At 36.4% G+C, this 14,539-nt stretch overlaps 1 protein-coding gene across 1 annotated transcript; it reads left to right on the top strand.

Moving 5' to 3' along the window:
- Nucleotides 1–8,802: 8,802 nt before the first annotated feature.
- On the top strand, nucleotides 8,803–9,942 carry TUSC1 (tumor suppressor candidate 1). The gene has a single exon (XM_004678023.2). The coding sequence runs from the start codon at nucleotides 9,220–9,222 to the stop codon at nucleotides 9,841–9,843; it is 624 nt and encodes a 207-aa protein (XP_004678080.1). The 5' UTR covers nucleotides 8,803–9,219; the 3' UTR covers nucleotides 9,844–9,942.
- The last annotated feature ends 4,597 nt before the right edge of the window (nucleotides 9,943–14,539 follow it).

Here is a 14,539-nt window from a genome sequence, read left to right as displayed (position 1 = left end):
TAGAATAGGCTTAACAAGCAGTAGTATTTGAAAAATTACTTATTTTTTGCACCCTTCTGAAAATATCCTCCAAATAACCTAGTTCTAACTAGAAATTATTCCAAAATTTCTATTATTACCTTTATTGATGTGGACATTACTGGAGAACTCAGACTGAGACAGACTTAAGTTTTATATACTTAAAAATAAGATAGCCTAATGCCAATATGGATAATGCAAAACTGTTTGGCCTGAAATCAAATATATAGAAAATGCTGGGATATGCAGAAAGATCTCTTGCATTTTCTTCTTATTATTAATTTCAGAATGACTTTCTGAATGTTGTGACCAATAATTCAAGTAAAAAGTGGGATATACCAATTATCTCAGTGCTATTCAATAGGCCTTTCTGTGATCATGGAGGTGTTCCACATCGGCTCCACACAACTACAGGCCAAGCCCACACTGGACTATGAGAGATTGAAATAAAATGTGGCTAATGTAAGTGAGAAACTGAATTTTAAATTTTGTTTAGTTTTAATTCACTTAAATGTAAATAGCTATCTGTGGCTAGGGGACAGCACAGGCCAAGATTCTCTGAGGAACAATAAGCTACAAACATATAAGTTGAAACAACACTATTTTAGAACTGACAAAGATATTTCCCAGTCATTTCTTACTTTAAAAAGTGTACTTGAGGTTCTTTTATTTGCCACTTATCCTGTGCTCTTAGCTACATTATATTTTGTTAATCTATAATCCCCTCTTTTTATCAGTCTGACCAATGCTTTTATACTATTTGAAGGAAGGAGGTATTCCCTCCTCCTGTAAAAAGTATCATAATTAAGACAGATAAGTCATGCTGCTTTTGTTTATGTCACAATTTTCCCTGTAGCTAGAATTAAATGATGCTGTCAAAGGGTAATGCTAGTGTTTGATGGCTTTTAATATTTTTGTCCATATTAAAAGGCTAAATAAATGCAATCAATATTTCCAATCCCTAACTCTCTAGTAATTATTCCAATAAAGAGATATTCATGCTACTAAACATCAATACATGCTCTTCATAGCTCTAATAAATCTGCTCTCAGAAAATAAACTATGTTCAGCTAGGGCTTTACAGAGAATATTAGCAAACACCAGCATCAGAATGTGATTAACCAATACTCCAGCACACAGAATTTATAAAATAGAGTTAAAAATCCAAATATCTAACAAAAATTACAAAAAAATAAGGTAAAAACTTTATTTACAGGTGAGTCCAATTATATTTAAGGTAACTGTTTATGCAAATAACTCAGTCATTAAATAGCACAGACTAGTTAAAAAAACTTATTCTACAGGTACCTCATAAACTAAAATCATTCACATAATAATATCAAGAGTTACAAAATACTACTTGTGGACTGACTCTATTTAAGATATTCTGAGATCTGTACAACATGAGGCAGAAACTATTTTATTCTCAGACAACTGTCTGAGTGTGTGTGTGTGTGTGTGTGTGTGTGTGTGTGTGTGGTAGAAGGGTTGTTCCACATCAAGTCCAGAGATGTCTTCAAACCTGTATCTCTCATTTATTAAAAATTTTATTTGCATATAAAGATCCACTATATATTAAGACAAGCTAGTCATATACAAGGTTTGTCATTAACAAGACGATGCTAACCTTCTTACTATTTCAGTCTGAATTATTCCGGCAGTTGACAAACCCTTATTATTGTGTTTCAATTAGCTTAGTCTGATAGATACATAGGTTAACTTTGACTATTAAATGGTTAACAGTTTTACTTGGTAAAATCTTCCTTAAAATAATACAAAAAAAAAAAAAAAAGGAGTAATGCTTCCCCTCTATGCACACATACAATATAGGCTGTTTTAGGACACTTTTTTTTTTTTTAACATCCATTTGCACAAGAAATGTTAACAAAAGGAAGGACGTCAGCATTAAATCATGGAAACAGGCATTAGTTTATCTGTATTTCAAGAGGATATAAACACCTTGCACTGGAGGAATCTAAAAAATGAAATGGCAAGTTATAAACGTTACCTCAGTGGATTCTTTAAATCCGGATAAAGTGAGCAAATGAACAAAATGTGTAAATGTCAGGAGTTTACTTCTCATAGTTCTGAAGGCAGTGAAGTCTATGATCAAGATGCCAGCCAATTCAGTTCCCCAGTGAGGATGCCCTTCTGGTTTTGGATTCCTTGGCAGAGACCGAGAGGGGAAGCAAGCATTCTGAAGTCTTTCCTCATAGAGACAGTAATCCCATCAGAGCCTGATCCTCCATCCCTAACAACTTGCGAAGGCCTCATCTCCAAACACCATCACACTGAGAGTTAGAATTTCAACAGAGGAAGACTGTGGAGAGGATACAAATTCAGTCCACACTACGGTATATAACAACAAAAATCCAGGACAAAAACTCAGTGAATTTGGTAGGAGCGTGAATAAGCCATTAGAGAGTGGCAAAAGATAAACATGGAAATATCCAAGGTATCCTCATTACAGACAGCTATAAGTGCCAGTGCCAGACTAAGGAGTTCAAAGTTATGGCACAATTCAACTTGATCAAAATTGCTAACTATAATTCATTTGGTAAAATATTACAGGATGTTTTAAGGAGAGAGGCTACAGTGAGATACTGGATATAGGATGACTTATCCTAGTGTGAATATGCAATGTATGACCTTAAGATATGACTCATTTTATGGAAAGCTTTGATTCAAAATAAAGAAATGAAAGCCAAAAGAGTGTGGCAATAAAAACTTTTTAAATCAACTGAGAATACAGGAAATAAACTATATATCTATCATAGGACTTTCTCAAGTGAGCACCTAGAAATATATAACTACCATTTATGGAAAGAATAACCTTTAAAGGAATTGGGAACATGGACAATAAATTCAATGTCTGTCAAAGTTGGTTTGCAGAAATATTAAAATGCATGCATGAAGTGTAAGGCAAAAAACATTGCCACATTAGTTTTCTGAACTACAATATTTATAAAAATGTTGGCTTAAGGGATTATATTAAGAAGCACAATGATTACAATCTCATCTGTTCATCTTACTTTTTGTCACTTAAGATAGGAGAGTTGAATAATAATTAGAGAACGCTCTATCAAGATTATGTTTCATGTGTGGAGGGGGATAAAAACTAAATATTGACAAAAAAATCTACTCAACAAAAAGAGAAGTTGTTTCAGAATTGTTTCAAGTATTCTGAAATGACTTACTTGTGTGTTTTTCTGTGATCATATGATAAACTTCATAAGCATAGTCAGTGAGTAATCATCAACTTTTCCTAAACACAAAGTGCAAACACTACCTTAGCATTTTTGTCATTTTAATTTATATAAACTGTAAAAATTATTACAGATTCTTATTTTTCTTGATTGAAGGTAGCATAAAGGGAAATGAATAAAATGTTATCTATGTCCTTTTCCTGTAGCAAGCAATAATTTTACTGTTTAGAAACCGACATTCATTAAAGAAACCAAGGTGTCTTACATTTTTTACTATCTTCTCTTATTTTGAGTATTTACTAGAGATACACAGTTCTTCAAATTTTATCAGTTCCTTATTTTTTTCTGAGACTTTTCCATTTTATTTTCATGTACTTGTTATATTATATATATATTTTCACATATAGACTGCAATCAAACAATAATGGATAGAAGTATTTAGTTTTGTTCTACTATATTTATAAATAATGCTGTGTTCATCTAGAGGTGTAGAATTTTATATTATTCTAAGTAAATTTAATTATAAGTCAGTAATTTTGGCAGTGATCATTTCAATTTAGAGGACTTGTTTCAAGTGTGTTGCTTGTATAATGCTTGTAGTAACAAGTTCTCTTTGAACTTAGAAATAACATCCATTGTTTCTACCTCCTATTTAGAAATACTCATAAAAATTTCTATAAACATAAATTGCTATGCACAGATAGCCTCATAACTGTTGATAGTTATGTTTGAACAGTTTCTTATTTCTTTTTCCCCTCTCACCTTTTTTTTTTTTTCCTTTCTTCTCTGGATCTTCTTATTCATCTTATTTATCTTCATAGTACTTTACATCACTTCATTAATTTATCAAGGCACAAGAGTATACTTTGAGGTAGGTGTGGAATCAGTGTGGGATCAGTGTGGGAAAGGGAGCATGGAGGCCTTCTCACACAACCTGCATCAATGTTCTTTCAAAAACTCAGTAGGGTTTACTATAGTGTTTAGTTAAAAAAAATTTAGAAGAGGGCCCTTCCTGGTGGTGTGGCAGGTTAAAGCACAGCACTGAGAAGCTAAAGCCACTTCAGCATGAGTTTGATCCCTGCCCTGGAGGTGACCCACATGGCACGACAGAGCTCTCCTGACCTACCTGCTGTTTCCCTCCGCAGTGTACTTCATCAGCTGGCCTGTTCTGCTCCCTATTCTGTCTCTGATGAATCCTCTCACCACCCCTGCAGCTCTGGCATGTGCCCCAGTTCTGTATGCATAAATTAATAAATCTTTGAAAAAAAAATTTAGAAGATACTCTACAAAAATGAGCATACTAATCTTGAAAGTGTAAAATAAGTAGTCTCCTCTGCTCCAAAAATGTTAGTGCTTCGATGAAAACTTCTAAACCAAACACATGGAGTATAGCAAAGAAGAAACTACCATTAGTTTACATGAAACATTTTCTGAGCTTTCCAAGGCTTTTCAATGCAAACATTGAGTAGGGCATCTTTCCCATCACTCCCAAAATTTCGCCTCATTCTACTGCTTTAGGAATAGATGGCTTCACTCCATTCTGTTTTCTCTGTAGCATGACAGAATTCCAAAAATTTCAGCATTTTTTTGTATTTCAAGAAGTAAGCAGAACACCGTTCTCTGTCATAGTTATTCTCATCCATACATCTGTTTGAAACAACTGATTCCAACAAGCAAGGATGTCTGTCTCTGCACTACCACAGGCATCCTAGGACTCTTCTTACTCGGACAGCCAATTCACCAGCACCCAAGCCAACCAAAAAGTAAACTATCAAATCATATCAAAAAACAGATAAAACTTAAAACAACACTAACCTATATGAAAAACCAGAATAATATAAAATAGACCCTGTCTAGAGTAGTTTTAGGAAAGGATTTGGGTGGTGCCACTGTTACTGCTAGAGGACAGCACTGGCGCTGTATCACTGCTGCAGGACACACACTGAAAGCACTTTATGCTTTTTTGTCATAAAAGCAGAAATCCTTTACAGATTTCTTTCAGTTAGAGAGAAATGGTACTGACAGTGTTACAGGGTAGCCCAGAGTGGACTGGGCCGCCTGTGGGGCCTCACCCACGCACTGACAATTTGGTTATACTGCAGGTACACATAAAAGGGTCAATAACGGGTTTGTTTACAAAAGGGGAAAGGAATAGGAAACAACCCAGGGAAAGAGAGTGGTATACAAAGTAATTGGAATACCTTATGACTAGGCTGACGGAACACACGAGTCATGCAGTCTGGAGAGCCGTTTTCGGAGCGAGAGAACGAGAGATGCATTTGCGCCCTATTTATCCCCCAAATGTCCCAGAATTCCTGCTAGCTCTGCCCTTGGGTCCTTGTAGTTCTCTCCCTGGTACTGCTGGGAGTTGTAGTTTCCAATCACTGGAGTAGGGTGTAGGGTCCAGAAAGTTGGAGTAGGGAGTGGAGTCCATATGACTCTGCAGAGTTCCTTTAGGACATCATTCCCCTTAACAATCCCCTCCTTTTGATTTCAGACCACCTTATCTATGGTGGCACAGATTATAGGGTGTAGTCTTCATAGACAGTCTCTGTAACACTTCCAGTCTTCATAGAGTTTCCAGCATATGTGTAAGAAGCAGCAGTCACCAGCAGTGTTTATGAATGCCCAGGATGATGCTCATTATTGTAAAATAGTCCACTGTTATAGGTGAAGAGAAAAAAAAAATGTTGCAATATATGTATATCAAAATAACAGGAACAAGCAAAAATCTTCAAAAACTAGTTTAACTTCTGTAAAAAAAAGTTCTCTCAAACTTGATTCCAACTTAATCTAATAATGTATAACATATTTACAAATTCAAGCTAACATTTAACCATATTTCTATTTTTGCATAAAATCACAGGGTAGACTAATCAAAGAACAATTTTTAGTTGGCCTTGTTGGAACAGTCCGTAATATCAGAGCGAACAGTTGATGTCCAGTCGATGTAGGCTTCAGGAACAACATCCATTTCAGCATATTCCACCTGGGGTCACCTCTTCTCAAGGTTACCAGGGCTCAATATTGTCCGTCCACGTTGTCCAGGCCTTCCAATGGAGGCAAGCTTCCTCACCTTCTTTGGAGGTCCCTGGAACCCAACAAACAAAGCAGCCGTTGCTCATCTTCTTTGTTCAGCTCTGTTTGGAGTTCCTGGAAAATGCCAAGCAAAACCATTGAAGCGGATTGCCAATTTCTAGAGTTTACACATACAAAATACCCTGTTGAAGTTATGCAAAAACAGACTCGTGAGAAGTAAAAATTACTACTACAGTTTTTAAACTGTGTTGGTATCAAGGGGAGAGAAGAAATAGAAACAAAAATTAGCTCTGTTGAAAAAAAATTAGAATATTATTGTAGATCCAGGTCATTTAAAGCAAAGAAACTGGCTTTGAATCAAACAAACAAAAATGTCAGTAGTATTTCAAACAAAACTTAGTAAGATCATTCTATTTGGTTCTTGTGGAAATTATTTTCCAATATCAAAAGTTCAATCAATTAGAATCTGTTGAGAGCTGTTACTGGAAACAAAAAAAGGTTTTCATTTTCTTTAGAAACAATTTCTGCAAATACTAGACTATCGAATATAGTATGGCAAAACAATCATCAACATTCAAATTTACATACATATCAAACACATATCAAAATTTTTCAGAAACAATTTCTGCCAATAGCAGACTAATAATATGATAAGACAATGATCAACAGTCACAATTTATATACATATCAAAAAATACTTTATTTTTTACATGTTTTAGAAAAACAAGGTTAACAGTTGTGTTTATGTGCAAGGTTTACCTTTTTCCAAGTGACAATGCTTCCTTCCCAATTTTACTGTAGTATGTATATCAAATTAGACAAATTTATCTGAATGCTTTCCCCAGGGGGAAAAGGAGAAATTTTGTGGAGTGTTTCAGGAGCTCTACTGAGGTTCTACAAAACTTCCTTCAATGAACCAAATGACAAACTACCAAATTTCAATTTAATTTGGAATTCTGGGAAGCTTTGTCACAAATATGAAGAAGAAAAAAAATAACAGCAAAGACAATCCCGATTTCGGGAAAGTTCCAGCTCAGTTCAGTAAGACAATGTTGACATTCAAACCATAGCCATGTAGTTTTCCTTATTTTATAACTAGAGACTCTATTATTTTTTTCAAGACCTTAGTTATTCCAAACTTTAATTTGGCTGACATTATGAACCTCAAATAAGAGAAAAAAATGTATACATATACAAACATACATACCAATACAAGGTTTGTTTTTTTTTAACAAATTAGTTACCATGAAGATTACAATTTCCGTTTGTTTGTTTACAATAGTAATAGGCGCCATCCAAACCAATTTAGAACACCTCAAGGCCAAGACATTTAAACACAAGTAAAAGACATACAGACATTCAACAAAGACACAGACAGTATTCTTAGTTATACCATATGGAATCATATGTAACTGCATTTTTAATAAAATAGGCCAAAAATCATTGAAAAAAAAAAAAAGGAAAAAACAAAAACAAAAAAAAAAATAGGAGACAAATGATGGTATATACCAGAGATTCAGATGAAGAATAGGGGAGCCCAAAGGCTCTACTAGATCCAAAATGGTCCACTGAAATACCCTTCTTGTGAACTTACTAAAGGCCTAAAATACTTATTTAAAAGAAAAAAAACAAATGGTAGAACTTTTCTTCTTTTTCAGCTATGTAGCAGTGCACTTCAAAATACACTTTCTGAAGGACCTTGAGATGACAGATATGCTCTATTTTTCCTTTAGAAACATTTTGGAATATTACTTTGACATTGTGCAATTATGTTAGCAGTATTTTTTAAAAAAATTATTTTACTACATAACAAGACCTTCAGCCTTGTTCTTGATTTTTTTTTTGTAAATTTTACTTGTGTTTGTCTTGGCCTCGAGGTGTTCTAAATTGGTTTGGATGGCGCTTATTGCTATTGTAAACAAATTGGCAAAATGAACTACAAAAAAATGGTTGATTCTATTTCTTCTAGTTATTTTTGTTTGTATACTGAGCAGTAAAAGCCCCAGCTATGTAAACCAGGTTCTCCTATGTTCTTGTTCATTAACTTGCTTAACTAGTTTAGAGACTTCAGTGAACCTAAGAATTATCTATAGTCTTGTTACATTATGGATTGGAGCTTCCACCTCTCTCCATTAGATTCTGGTATCAGTACTTTGCCAACAATAGTTATTATGTCAAATTTAATCCTTTAAAAACAAGGAAGGTGGCGTTGTATCCACCTGTACCCAGAAATTTAATTGAGTATGCTGTCTCTTGAATTGAGTTTCACTGTTGTGGACAGGCCTGAACAAATCAACTAATTATAACCTTGTTTCTAGAGAGTTACACAGTTTGCAAAATGGAGTCCTGGCTGTTCACAAATTGGTAATTAACCTATATTCATTTGAGAACTACCTGTTCCCACACGCGGGTCTCATGACAGAGTTAGGCTCCATTTATGGAATGTTTTAAGCTGAAAGGTGGGTTAAACCGCTGTGGTCTAAGTGAAGTAGTGACAGCCTTTTAACTTGTCTTCCACCTGTATTCTAGCCCTTATTTTAGAATTATCTGCTTTGCAACTGACATGTAAATAAAGAGCAAGGTAACCACTGGTGGCGGCTCCAGAGGGGTAAGAAGCGGCCAGTTCCCGCAGTGCCCAGGCCTGACGGAAGCGTCCGGGCAGAACGCACTGAGGACACACGCTTTACCCACGCAGCCAGAAGCTGAGCAGCCAAACGCTCCCCGGGGGCATTGTGTGCGCGCCGGGCCCAGCGATCGCAGGCCCAGGGGGCAGCTCCACCACAGGAGACAAGACACGCCTCAACCGGGCGAATTCCCGGCCTCCTCTGGCCAAGAGCCAGCAGCCGCCGTCCGCCACCTCTTTTCCTCCTCCGCTGCCGCCCGGGCGGCCCCGCCGGACCGCGAACTCGCCCGCGCCTCGGCCCACGGCGCTAGCGACGCGGTTGGTACAGGACCGATGTGGCGCATGCGTGGTGGCGCCAGCAGGCGCGGGAGCTGCGGTGGCGGGGACTGCGGCGGGGACGGCCGCGGGCAGGGCCGCCGAGGCGGAGTTCGTGGGGGTGGCGGCGACGGCGGTGTGGGCTGGCGAGGCCGTGCGGGTGGCGCCCGACAACAGCTGGAGGAACGGTTCGCCGACCTGGCAGCGAGCCACCTGGAGGCCATCCGCGCGCGGGACGAACGGGACCGGCAGAACGCGCGGCTGCGCGAGGAGAACGCCCGGCTGCGGCTCGAGAACCGGCGGCTGAAGCGCGAGAACCGCAGTCTGTTCCGTCAGGCCTTGCGGCTCCCCGGTGAGGGCGGCGACGGGCTGCCCGCGGAGGCGACGAGGGCGACTCCGGGCCCGGAGGCCGGCACGAACCGGAGGGTGAGAGGCGGCGACCCCGAGGACGAACCGGGCAGCCCCAGGGCCTTGAGGGCCCGGCTTGAGAAGCTGGAAGGCATGTACCGCCGGGCGCTGCTGCAACTGCACCTCGAGCAGCGGGGACCGCACACGCGTGGGGACAAGGAAGAGCCGCCTCTGGGCGAGCCTCACCGGGGCCTCCCACCCCTGGCCTCGGAGCCCCCAGAGCCGGGGCTGTAGCCTGAGGCCTCAGCCCGGGAGAGGCGGAGCCTCGCGTGGGCCCCGCCTCCTCCCGCGTTCGGCGCCCCCCCCCCACGAGCCCCCCCCAACGCCAAGGCCCACCCCCACCTAGCGTACGCCCCTGGCGGCGCTTAGCTGCGCAAACTCTGGACTGCTGGGTCTGCCAGCCACGCTCCCAGGCAGCCGTGCACTTCCGGGAGACCTTTGGCGTTGGGTCTCAGGAAGGGGGCAGGGCCCTCTGGAGGTCCTGCGTGTGCCCAGCGCCTGCCTCGGACATTCTGGTGCTCAAGGAGGGAGGCCAACCCTGAGAGGGAGAGGGGATTTTAAAATGCAAGAGCTGGATGCCAGTCAACACCTCCGAATATCTGAACTTTTCTTGGTGTAGTGAGAACCTGTTGCAATCCCCACGCCCCAACCCCCGTTTTGGTTCTTTAAAGGATGCGTAATGCATAATGTATTTTGCACTGGTTGAATTTGTTGTTCATTCTTCAATCCTCCAAAACTTCCAGCTATTAGCACTCCAGTCGTCAGTATTTTAAAGTGTTGATAATTGTTTTTATAAATTGTTATTATTTGAGTATCCTATAAAATACCACCTTTTATGAAAAAGGTAATATTTATAATTTAGGGACTCATATCTACTCCTGGCTCTAGTTCCTATACATCTAATAAATGCTGATTTGTTTACCCCAGGAATTTTTCAAGTATTTATCTATACATGATTCTGTGATTTGTTAAATAAACCTAGTGTATGGAATAATCTAAAAGCATCCCATGACTGTTATTGAAGGGTGTTTAATTTTTACAGATGTTGCTTTAAGAAATGCACATGTGTGTGTGTGTGTGTATATATATATATATATGTATACATATTTTTTACACATTTTAATCTCTGCTTTGGGTGATCCTTTATAAATTACCGTTTTCTTGCTTTGGTAACTGATCTTTTAATATCCTAAAGATTAGATAATTTGAACATTATTTTTATTGTAGAATTAACAGTGCGCAGCTACTTTCCCTTATTTTGACTGTTTCAGAATTTTTAAGGAAATTGTTAATTGTTTGTATATCTTTAGCCCCAAATTGACTTGTCTCAATTGTGATTTCAATGGCAAACAAATATGATTAATTTCTAATCACCAAACATTTTGTTAATAACACTTTACCAGCTAAGAAGTAAAGACAATACCATTGTACCTGATAAAAACTATAGCTGAGAGTGTTTAAGTGATGTAAAACATTTCCATTCAAGAAAAGAAGTCATAAGAGGGAGATAAGAGGGAGGACTTTCCATAGATCTGCCTTAAAAAAAAAGTTTTGGTTCAATTCTTGGCATTTCCAAAATTTCCTAGGATATAGCACATATTGCAAAACAAGGAACTAAGAAAAAACAGTTTTCTATTCCTGTCTTGAACCTCAGTGCATTTTGTTTAAACCAGTGTATTTTGTGTAAAGGTAGTTTGTTATATAGTTGTGAACATTAAAATCTTCCGTTGTGATCAAGAATAGAAGACACATGATGAGAATAGGTAGGTAGGTAGGTAGGTAGGTACAAGTATTTCTATCCCCTTGTAATTTCTAAAAGAGAAGACATGTTAGGAGGTAGTGGAAATTAGTAATAATAAAAAAAAAAGCACAACAGCTCTATTGTCTATTGCTGTCACTTTATTTAATATCTCTAAACCTTAGTTTTCTCATCAAAACGAACAAAGTATCTACCTCAAATGTTATAAGAATTTTATTGAGGTGCTGTATGCAAAATAACTGCCACAAGTCGTTAAGAATTACAATCCAAAATGTTTAAATCCATATATGTTTTATATGTTTCAAGTTTTCTTAGTTGAATATTAATAGTGATATGTATATTGTGAATGAGGTGCCATTTTTCATTTTGTATAACTAAATAGAGGATATAACACTTTATAATAAGGGAGCAATGCAACATAATGTTCAAAAACATTTACAGATTGTGACAAAATTGGGAATATTCAATAATCAAGCAAAAAAAGAAGTTTACATAGTTTTTACACATTGCTGTCTTGATCATGTAAAGTGTTCAGGCATGCTGATAAAAAATGTTGGTGTCTAATGAAGTACATGCCCAAAAATAAGGACTAATTTTGTTAATAATTCCTGAAATGTGTCAAAAATATTGAAACCAGAATATTTCACATATTGGAGAAAGGCTAATATATATTTAAATTTTGCTGAAGTTCCCTGCTATAAATGGAAAAGGTCTAATATTACAGTAAAATGTGAAGAGATAATATGAAAACTGTTCTGTTATATTAAATATGCACTTGTTTAATAAATGGATAGAGTCAAGTTTAGAAGTTTGATACAGGATATAGATTGACCTAAAAAAGACTAAAACTGCAGATAACTTTGATACATTGTTATAGTGACATATTTGTGGTCAAAATTTCAGATTTGTTGTACCATGAAAAAAAAGACAACTTTTAGAAATGAGCAACAAAATGTGTGTTTTTTAGCAAACAGATTCAGTGAGGGGGGGTTATTATTTTTTTTAAATCAACATTTTTCCCCCTGTGGCCACTAATCAAAAAATATACTCAATGTTTTTCCCTATGAAAATGAAGCAAGGCAATATAAAATAAGTACTAAATCACAGAATAAGTTCTCCTTGCTAAATTTCTTCAACATTATAAATATTGAAGAATACTTGAAAATAATTTTTGTTTTGTCTTAGATACAGGGTTTGCAATTGATTAGTACTGATGTTATGCATTTTCAAATTATCAACACATACTAAATACTCGATAGAAGTATAATTTTTATTTCAGTGCAAAAGTCCATTTTTGTTTTTCTAAAAGAAACAGATTTTCACTAAAAACTTGGCCATGATGCATTTTCAAATTATCAAAATACATTAAATATTTATTAGAAGCTTAATTTTGATTTCTGGGCAAAAAACCTTTTTCCATTTTGCTAAATGAAACATTTCATTGAGAATTTGTTACAAAAGTCATGAATAAATGATGTTTATTAATATTATCAATAATTAATTGATAAGTTACAAATTCAAATTTTCTTATAAATCTATATTCTTAATATATATATCTTATCTATCTTGTATGAACAGTATATATGTATTCAAAGGATCATACAAGATGCTTAAGTCATATCTATCTTAAAAAGGATTAATCAATCTCATATTTAAAATTCTAGTGCTTAAATTTAAGATTTACAACTACATTGTGTTTACTCCATAGCAGAAATTTATTATAAATACATATTCAGAACCTACATGTCAGTATAATATTTGATATTTCACAATTTATTAGTAAGGGAATTCTTTGTTAAACATAACTTCTCAGATATTTATCAGTTTAGAGGAAGTTTGAGGAAGAGCAACAGTGAATTTCTTCGTGCTGAATCCATGTCTGAATGAAAATCACTATTTTAAAATCTGGGTTCCTTTGAGGAAGGGTTTGAACAACAGTCTATCTCATATGTAATATTTGAAGCTTAAAATAATTTTCCTTGGCTTTTATTTTTTATTTTCTCATTTTATCTTTGAACTCATCATTTTAAAAATAAAACATCTGTTTTATTTTAAACTTAATGGATCTGCCTGTGGTTAGAGTGATGGCTCTGTTAACCAAGAAACCCAAACCCAAACATTCAGTGAATATTAAAAACAATGAATGTTTTTCACTGTTACATAAAATTCCAGATTCCTGACCTTCATGGTATCAGGAAGCTTTGCTCTACTAGCTCATACAGATTATCCTTATATAATGTTTCCCTTCTTGCCCTAGTTTATTGTGCCATCTGCATGATAGAAATAGGTTCTTTGCAGATCTAAGCTTCAGAATATGGAAGAGAAATTACTGGAAAAGGCATAGTCAGAGCTGAAAACTGAGTTAAATCTTCCTAGTCACATTCCATTGGTAAAAATTAGCACATGGCACATTTAACTTCACAGAAATTTAAGGAATAGAGTCAATATCATTAAGAGAAAATAGAACCAATGTTGATGGACAGCCACCTCAATGAAACTGGTTGCTACTTTTAAAATTATTTTTAATTTATAAAATTATTTTTATTATTTAATAAATAATAAATTATTTTTATTATTTTTAATGCCTGGTATAGCAGTTTTGAAACTATATAACTTAAAAATGGAAATATAATGTGATTGTTTTATAGATTTAAAAAAGTCTGACCTTTTCATTCCCTTATGTTCTATCCCTATGAGTACAAAACAAGATACTGTGAAGTCAGCAGGAAGTATAGCTCTTAAATTTTATATAGGAAAACCCTATGACGTATGTTTGTACCTTCTCTGATTAATGTATATGATATTAAAACATGGCTTTTAAGCTCTGTATTTGCTGAGCATTATATTTCTTAGGTAAATATATATTTGCAATGAAAAGGCAATTTTTTTGTTTATCTTGTTTCTTATATACTACCATTTTACAACTTTTAGAGCCAAAAGACACTGTGCAGGATTTTAGTCTTGTGTTCCTCAGATACCTTGCCAACAAATTAAGATTTTTTAACAGGGAACTATGTATAAATTTTACTCCAAATCTTAAAATATGCTCACTGCAATCCTAGAGAGTATCTTTTATGAATAAAGGAACTAATGAGCAGAAAGATTAACTTTTGCATGGTAAAAAAAAAAAATGTTCTTTTAAAATCTTAAAACAGCTATAGCTGACAACAC

The sequence above is a fragment of the Condylura cristata genome, unplaced genomic scaffold, assembly GCF_000260355.1.
Source record: "Condylura cristata isolate star-nosed mole 26May11 unplaced genomic scaffold, ConCri1.0 scaffold00006, whole genome shotgun sequence".
NCBI classification, from domain to species: domain Eukaryota; kingdom Metazoa; phylum Chordata; class Mammalia; order Eulipotyphla; family Talpidae; genus Condylura; species Condylura cristata.
Note: the sequence above shows the minus strand (reverse complement) of the source record. Positions and strands in the feature narration are given on the sequence as shown.

Coding starts and splice junctions, on each gene's coding strand:
- TUSC1 (XM_004678023.2), top strand. CDS start 9,220: ATGTGGCGCATGCGTGGTGGCGCCAGCAGGCGCGGGAGCTGCGGTGGC.